This window comes from Geospiza fortis, unplaced genomic scaffold (assembly GCF_000277835.1).
Source record: "Geospiza fortis unplaced genomic scaffold, GeoFor_1.0 scaffold884, whole genome shotgun sequence".
Taxonomy (NCBI): Eukaryota; Metazoa; Chordata; class Aves; order Passeriformes; family Thraupidae; genus Geospiza; species Geospiza fortis.
The window spans coordinates 143,753-152,177 of NW_005054642.1; the positions used below are offsets into that span (position 1 = coordinate 143,753).

The 8,425-nt window shown below is 37.5% G+C and overlaps 1 protein-coding gene across 5 annotated transcripts in view; it reads right to left on the reverse strand.

Moving 5' to 3' along the window:
• RGS7 (regulator of G protein signaling 7) overlaps nt 1-8,425 on the reverse strand; it is a 213,475-nt gene that overhangs the window by 62,866 nt on the left and 142,184 nt on the right. For all 5 annotated transcript variants that reach the window (XR_004082680.1, XM_031064848.1, XM_031064851.1 and 2 more), the window contains exon 4: nt 1,862-1,968. Coding sequence is in view for 4 of the 5 variants with exons in the window: in XM_031064848.1 (XP_030920708.1) it covers nt 1,862-1,968 (107 nt within the window). In the remaining variant the exon portion in view is untranslated. The remainder of the gene's footprint in view (nt 1-1,861; nt 1,969-8,425) is intronic.

Genomic DNA, 8,425 nt, shown 5'->3' on the forward strand with positions numbered 1-8,425 from the left:
CAGGGTAGCTGCAGGACTCTCAGTGGTCCATGGTGCAGCTAATTCTAGTCTGTACTTCCCTTCAGTCAGACTGTCATGCCAGAAGAGGTGCTCATTTCTCGTGCTAGAGATGGAGGCAGCTGTGCAGAATTAAATGACTAGCACTCCTGTAGGTAAGTACTACTCTCCACAAAATTAAGTTGTATATTTTGTCTTTCTGGACACTGCTTATTTAGACACCAAGCCAAGAACTGGAGCCTCAACCACTCCGTGATTCCTTTCCACTTGCCTTATAAGCACATCAGCAAGCCCCTTCAACCATGTGTCATCTCTCTTCTTTATACTGAGCACTGAGGAGATTAAAGCCTCATGAGCTTAAAAAAACCCTTTTCCTTCAAATAGTCTCTCCAGGATCAAAACTCTGGATCTAGGGGAGGAAGCTTGAAATGCTTACTCTTAGTATTACCCATGTACGCATCCAACTTTCTGCTCTGCTGAAGAACAACTATTTTGCAGTCTGACTCACAAGATCTAAATATGAAAATAGGATAATATTGTTTGCATGCATGCAATAATTCTCTTCATTGCCAGACTGTGCTGTGCATATTTAATTATATTCATGCTAAGATTTTGATTTATACAAATATTACAAGTCTTTCTCTTCCCTTTGGTGGGTCTATGAGACTTGAGCCAAAATATTGCTGAAAGTATTGTAGACAGATTAATATAATATCGTGTTTGAAACTATGACTGGTCTCCAATCACCAGTTTTCTTCTGCATTTGAAAGATCAAAATTTCAGTACTGTTTTGTTCTTGATGGCTTCTTTTCTAAAGAATCTTTAAGACAAAGTTTTGACCTATATAACTTGAAGACAGTAGACTTTGTTCTACCAGATGTTATTTTACTAAGTATTTAATACAGTTAGAAGAAACCGAGAAGAATTAACAAAACTCAATTGCATAGTGATAAGCATTATATCATTTCAACGCAATAAATACCTAAACAAGAGCTAGGAGCAGCTCTTGGTGATACTGACCAGGAATACCACCTAATAGAAAGAGCAATACAGAACACAGCCACCATTGTCAAAAGTGGCACATGACAAACAAAGTGAATCCTTTCAATTGAATCCACAATCTGGTACTTTGCAGTCATATTTGTTTGAAGTCATTGGCAATATTTTTCTGCAAAATTCTAGCCCAGCTAGTCATTATTAGAAAAACAACACTTCTGCCCACAGGGCCTTAGTTTGAAATCTAATATAATGAAATACAACGATGTGGGTTTCTGAATAATATATGTGCAAGTGTAGGTAAAGACATAGGTACATATTTATGCTTCCAGCTTATTCTGAACCATCTGCCCATTGGTTGTATGCAATGGGACTGACAGATCAATATAAAAATGTCTCTGCACTTGCTAGAAGAATACACACTACTCCAATACTACTGAGTTACCAGTAAGGAAACTTTCACAAAATAAAAAAAGAAAAAAAATTACCTCCATTATTTATCAGATTTCTGGTATAGACTTGATATTTATATTGATATTTCTAAATTCAGACTATATTAGGAATAAGAGGCAATAACATAAAATAGTTTACGATATTTCAAAAATAGTTCATTAATTTATTTCACAACAGATAGTTCCACACTCAGCATTTTTTCACTTTTTTTTCCAAATATCAAAATAACCATTATCTCAACACTTTGCTGTAAATTTATAAATAAAATCCTTCTACAATTTGTTATTTTTAGGAGAATTTCTACTCTTTACCAGGTTATGTAAGAAACAAAGTATGATTAAATGTGCTATGAACTTATCTGTAAGGCCTTTCAGGCTCCATTTGTGAAAGTCAAGAACATATTGAAAATACTTACCTGGAATCGATAAAAGGTGCCATCATCCTTCAGTGTTAGAACATGGTCTGAAATTGGGAAGAAATAGCCATGTGCTGCCATCAGAGTTCCCAAATGCAGAGCTTCAACTGTTTCAAGAAAAAAAAAAGATGAACTTAAAAAGTTAAATAACTTCTTTTTCAGCAATTTAGTTTTGTTGTTAAGATTCACCTGATATCCTGCAGATAACCACTTTGTTCTCAAAGTCCTACCATCATGAAAGAGCTGTCTTTTTCTGTGTAATATAATGATGCAACCAAAAAAACACTGCACCTTCCTTAACAAGTAGCTTTTACATGTCCCACTTGTAGCTGCAGTTCCACTACTTATATTGACATTAAAAGGTAGCCTTAATGTTCACTCACTTGTTCTGAAGCTGAAAACAGCTATCACCTTTACCTTGATGGTGCAGCCTGCTTTTCTTCTTCAGAACAGTTTCTGATTACATGTTAAAATAGTTGATTCTAATTACATGATATCTTTTTCAGTAGCTTTATCAGAGCTACTGTAACAGATAGAGATGTCCTCAAAAGTTTATTACTGGAAAAATAGCAAAGGATAACAACAGGTTCCTAGAACAGTTGAGATAGGAAGATACTTGTGAAGGTCATCTTGTCCAACTCCCTCAATCAAGCAGAGAAACCTTAAGCTACTAGCTGAGGACCGTGCCCAAGTGGTTTTGAATAACTCAAAGGAGCGAGACACCACAACCCCTCTGGATAATGCTCACATTTACACTCATCCTCTAAGAAGTGCTCATTTGTTCCGATTGCCTATAATTTGGCTTTCAGTAATGGCTAGCACAGTCTTGTATTAAAAGCATCACTGCAGCACCCGACCAGCAGTCAAGCATCATCATGCAGAAAGAAATTTGAGTCCTGACATCTGTGCTCTTGCTGACAAACACAGAAAGAGACATTCACTTAGGTTTCACCCATTCTTATTTTCAGTGTGAGATGGCTTATTTATTTATCCATACTTCATTATCATCCCAAAAAATTCCCTCCTTCACCCTTTACTCACGTGAAGACATTGACTCACATAGGAGATACAGGAGAAGCAGTGAGACAAGTTTAGGCCAACCCAAAGCCAGCAAACACAGGAAAGGAGCAAGAAAGGGGATCTGGACAGTATTAACTGAGAGCACATAACCCTACAGGGTTTATTTGATACCAAATATTTACTGTCATCCCTGTGTTTAGCAAACTGATTCTTGTCCCTCCAGCCAGAACCATTACCTAAAACACAACACACCCTCTCTGGCTATGAGCTCTCCAGCCTGATGTAAAGCTCCACAATGCTGTTTAGACTTTTCCCAGTTGCAAGCCTACAAGAAATCTCTCTAATAGAAGGAAGAGAGTTGCTTTGTTCCTTGTGCCTGCGTTGTCTGTAAATTCCCATCTGAACTTTGTCCTAAATATTAAAAGTTCATATATTGTTGTTATTCATTCATTTCAAGCTGCTAAATGCTATTATCCCTTGAATCAGAAATTCTGAATCAATGCTTTCTGTATTGTGTCAGCCACTGAGATTTTTTTTTACTGTTTCAGTTTATCTGCCTTTCAATTTTATTAAGCTTTTCTTTGTTCTTCACATTGCAACTTATTGCCAACTCAATTTTTTTTTTTGCGTGTATTATGTATCTTGGTGTAATGTGAGAAAAACAAAGAAGAAATGTGCTGACTTTTCTAGAGAAAAGCTTTCTCAGACAAGGGTGACAGGGCTTGCCAGGGACCTCTGACACAGATGAGTGCATTCTCTTTTGATTAAGCTTACAATAAATAGGCTCCAGATTTTTTTTCATGTGCTTCCTGAATTCTGAATCATAATATTTTTCAAGATCACAAGAAACTCATATTATTTCCTTTTACACAGCAATTTTTTGAGCATATCTGGACTGCTATGTCCAGTTGTGATTAACGTGTTCATTGCAGTACAAAAAAGACATCAACAAACTTTGAGTGAGTCAAGTGGGAGTCCACCAACATCACTAGGGCTGAAGAAAGCACCCTATAAGGAGAGGCTGAAGGAGCTGGGCTTTGTCACACTGAAAAAAAGAAAGGTGTCAAAATTTTGGAGGTGTCTAGAAGTACCTTACCAATACCTGAAAAGAGATTTCAAAATGAAGGAGCCGAGATCTTTATGGATTTGCAGGGCAAAAAAGTAAATAAATGAATAAATAAATAAAAGAGAAAATGGTAATAAACCAAATCAGGTATAGTTCTGACTTTCAGCCAAGCAGCAGGAGTAGCTGCCCAGACACACTGTGTAATCTGTATCCTTGGAGGGTTTCAAGACCTGAACAGATAAAGTTCAGGGCAACATGTTTGACTTTACAGTTTACACTGATTTGAGCAAGGAGTTGGACTAGAGTCCTCCTGAGGTCCCTCTCAGCTTGAATTATATTGCAGCTCTGTGACTCTAGATGGGTCAAGCAGAAGTGGAATACAGAAGATAAAAAAAGGATGAAGACAATTGGAGAAGAAACTATTTGAAAGCTCCTGCCAGACCAGCCTATACTCCAGGCAAGGCTGGATGCTGTAGCTGTAAGGGCTTGTATTTCTCTCACTGACTGAGTCATATAAGCAAGTAGAGAGTCACAATAGCTCTCCATGAAAAAATAGAAAGAGTTACCTGTCTTTCTTTGGAAGTCAATTACAGTTATTTAAGGTCTGAATTAGTCCCAACAGCAGCCTATACTTCTTCTCCAGTTATGTATAGGGAGTAAGGTGATTATACTCTTACCTCAGGCAATCTCATTCAGCTGGAATCCACACTAATTCAATGTTAAGGTATATCTTTGTCTTTTCATCTATTATGCCTTAATAAGGACATATAAACTTCTCCTTTTTTTTCCTTAACGAATAAGGAATTAATTTCCTTTTTTTATGGTTGCAAATCCATCAGTTTCTTTCAGAATTACATGAATATAAATGCATAAATATTCCCTTTTAGTATCCACCTAACATCCACTGTAGCTCACAATTTGAGTGTTACAAAATTATACCCAGTGAGTAATATCTACAAGTTTGTATTCCTGTCTCACACCAGGCTGGTAGAGGACTAATACTGATGCTCTCTGTGCAGCAGCAGTGGAACTACAGCACAGAAAGAAAACACAGCTCTCAGGAGGTTTCTAATCTCCAAGCAAGAGGTGGTCCAGTGTATTACAGAAGCAACACTTTGATACCCATCTCAATTTGCTAAAATCAGACTGAGAAAATAACTACTGTAAGAAGCCAATGAAATATAACAGTAGTATTTAGGAAATAAATCCATGAGCTTGAAAAGGAAAATGAAGCCAGCAGCAGACCAATCTGACATGCCTAAATGCCTAGAATTCAAATACAGACAGATTCTATATCTTCATTCCTGTGTATGAAGTAAGAGGATTTCCATTTAAGAAGCACATTTCATCTGGAAAAATGGCAAATGTAGGTTGGGAACATCAAAAACATCTATGAAGTGCATTAGATAAGAAGAAAAAAGAAGTCTGAAAGAAATGTTTTTAGACATACTGGTTGCCAGGTAGAAAGAGTAATGTTTATATGTATTCAGAATACAAACTCAAAAAATTGGAGGAACAGAATAAAAGAAAAAAAATATACTGGTTTTTTGGATGGCAAGCGTACACAGATGCACACAGAAATGTGATATCTACACAACTATTATTTTACAGTCCTCAGTCACTTTGTATAAAAAACACAGAACATAAACAAAATCCGCAGTCGCACCCAGATAGCCTCACTGAGGAGGCATAATTCAAATAACAGTCAGCTGCTGTAAAAGGAGTACAAACTGCAGCCAAAGATGCCATTTAAAAAATCTGAAGAAGACAAAGTTCCTGAAGGTGTACCTAGTAAAATGGAGTAGACTTTGGCTTCCTCAACTTGACACCCTCTTTTGAAGATATCAACTATCTGATTTAAGGTTCCAGATACTTCCTTCCTTCCACAGTAATTAAACTGTGGAAAAGTGGAGCAGCACATTCAAAAAACAAAATTACGCAAACCACCGTTTTAATTTTTATAGGTATAAATAGGAAAGTGTTGGGAGCAACAATAGCTAATGGAAGCAGAATTCCTCAGGTGAAAGACAGAAGTGCATCTTTATGAGCCCATTTCAATTCAACAGGATACAAATACTTTATATAAAATCAAAATACTGCTTTGGGTGTAGGTTTGATTCTTAATGCATATCATTATTGTTGGGCTAAAAGCTCGGAAAAAGCTAAAAATTCCATGGTTCACTCTGCTGTTGAACTTTATTTAGTTGAGTGGGTGAAGTGAGACACACATGTACACAGATTGATTAGAAATCATTTCTGTGAGACATAATATTGCCCAGCCATCTGCTGTGCCATTACAAGACAGTGATCTTGACGGATTAAATGTCAGTCACTTTTAATATACTTTTTTATACAAGACTCAGATATTTTCAATACTTTGGGACAATGTAGTCTGACAAAATCCAAGGAATGAAAAACATACCCTAGTGGTTGAGTTTTGACTTTATTTTCTTTTTAAACATAGTGCAGTTTTCTCCTTACTGTAATAATAATCACATGGATTGCTGACAGTTTGTTCATCTTAAATTGCAGGGTAAGGTATTGGTGGAACAAGTTGTTTCTTACAATATGTCCACAGGGGGAATTAAAAAGGAAGAACGTTCCTTGTTTTTCTTTGGAATAAAGATGTTTCTGTGCTTTGAAACCCCTTAAAGGATACGTTTTCTGTGATAAGTGTGAATTCTGTTTTTTCTTACACATCTCAGGTCTACCTGTGATGTGGTATCTATATTTATTTTTACTCCCAAGTCCATAAAATACTTTATGCTATCATACCAGTATAGTCTTACAACATCTGAACCACCTTGCAGTAATCTCTGAGGGAGTGAGGAAAGAAAAATAGAGTATTTTTCAATTGTGCTCCACTTTCAAAAATCCTTTTTTGGAGTCTGTCTTACGTTCCATGTGGAAAGATTCCCCACAAGGAATGAGACTTGGGGCATTTTGCATCCTTAAAATTGCTTTATGATGTAAAAAACAGTGAAAACCCCAAACTGCCCAGTTCTTATATATTTTTAGGATCCAAAAATATCAAACAAATGAACATTTCCCTTTCCATGAAACAATAAAGTGTTTGGTATTCTGGGTTATTTGTTGAATCTAAAATCCATCACAGTACTGAAGTGCACTGCTAAGCCACACAGCAGCCTGGAAAAAGAATTAATGAGTCAGAACTTCACAAGCACACATTCATTGTAAGTATCTAATGCCAAGACTTTATCACTTACTCTCACCTCACTCCTGCTGTCATTTCATTGCCAGTGTGAACACAAGCTGCAAAGGATTAGAGTAATAAAATACAACCTTCTTCTCATGCTGACATGAAGCGTAGGAGAGACTCACTGTCTCGGCCTGACTTTGGTGTTTAAAGAGGAGAAAATAAATCAGCTAGAAACATTCTTGAACACCCACAACACCATAGACCACACTCTTTTGTCCCATCTGAATTTGTAAGGGGAGAATCACTTGGTGAGAGTCACTTTAAGGAGGATAAACCCAGTGGTGAAGGAAGAGGCACTATTTACTCAAACACAATTAAAACAAGATTCATACTTGATTTCAAGATAACAATCACAATCCACATTATCTGTCAACAAAGCATCTTACCTAAATAGGTAGGATTTTTCTTTTGCTAGACAGTGTCTGCTAAAGTGATCAACAGGGCAGAAGCTTTGGTAGGAGCATCACTCAGCAGGTAAGGAGGAAAACAAATCAAAGATGGGCTATGAGTTGCCATCTGCCCAAAGAATGGTAATTTCCACCCTTACAGTCTGAGATGATGTGTGACATGAGGTGCATCCCAAATCTAGAAACAATGATGCACGCCTGAAACATCAACTGCTTTCTTCACAAAAACATCCAGCAAAACAGGCGCTGTGACAGTGATGAAAGACAGCTGGATCTTCCTGCATCCTCCCCTTTCTGCTCCTGTCTCTGATGGGCAGTGTGGTTTGCCCTAAGATAAGAATGCCAGGTGGGTATTTCAGGAGGAATTTCTGTATGCTCACATGATTAGTGTATTCCAGTGATGTGGAGATGAGATGCTTGTGACTGACTTTCATCCACATCAGCCTGAGAGAGGGTGTAAAATGCTTCTGGAGACTGGTCCAGCTGGGGAACCTGGTCTTCCAAGGCTGGACACAGTTTCTGGGTGGAAACTCCCTCCCAGCAGGGATTCTGAAAGAGTACATCCAGCCCAAAGGTGAAGAACACCTTAGGATAGGTGACTAAAATGCACTAAGATCCAGTCAAATGCAGAGATAAAATCTTGGAGTAGCTACGTTTATGCTTTGTTGCTTTGTAATTGTGAATTCTGCAAGGCCAAAGACTGCAAACCTGTACATTTCTAGCTGCACCTCCTTATAATATAAGCCTTTAAATATCAACTGTTGACCAAATCTGAGACTAAGTGGACTCAGCTGCACCCAGACTTGTCCAAGAAGTTTAGAAAGCAGGGGAGTCTTACTGACTCAGCAGGA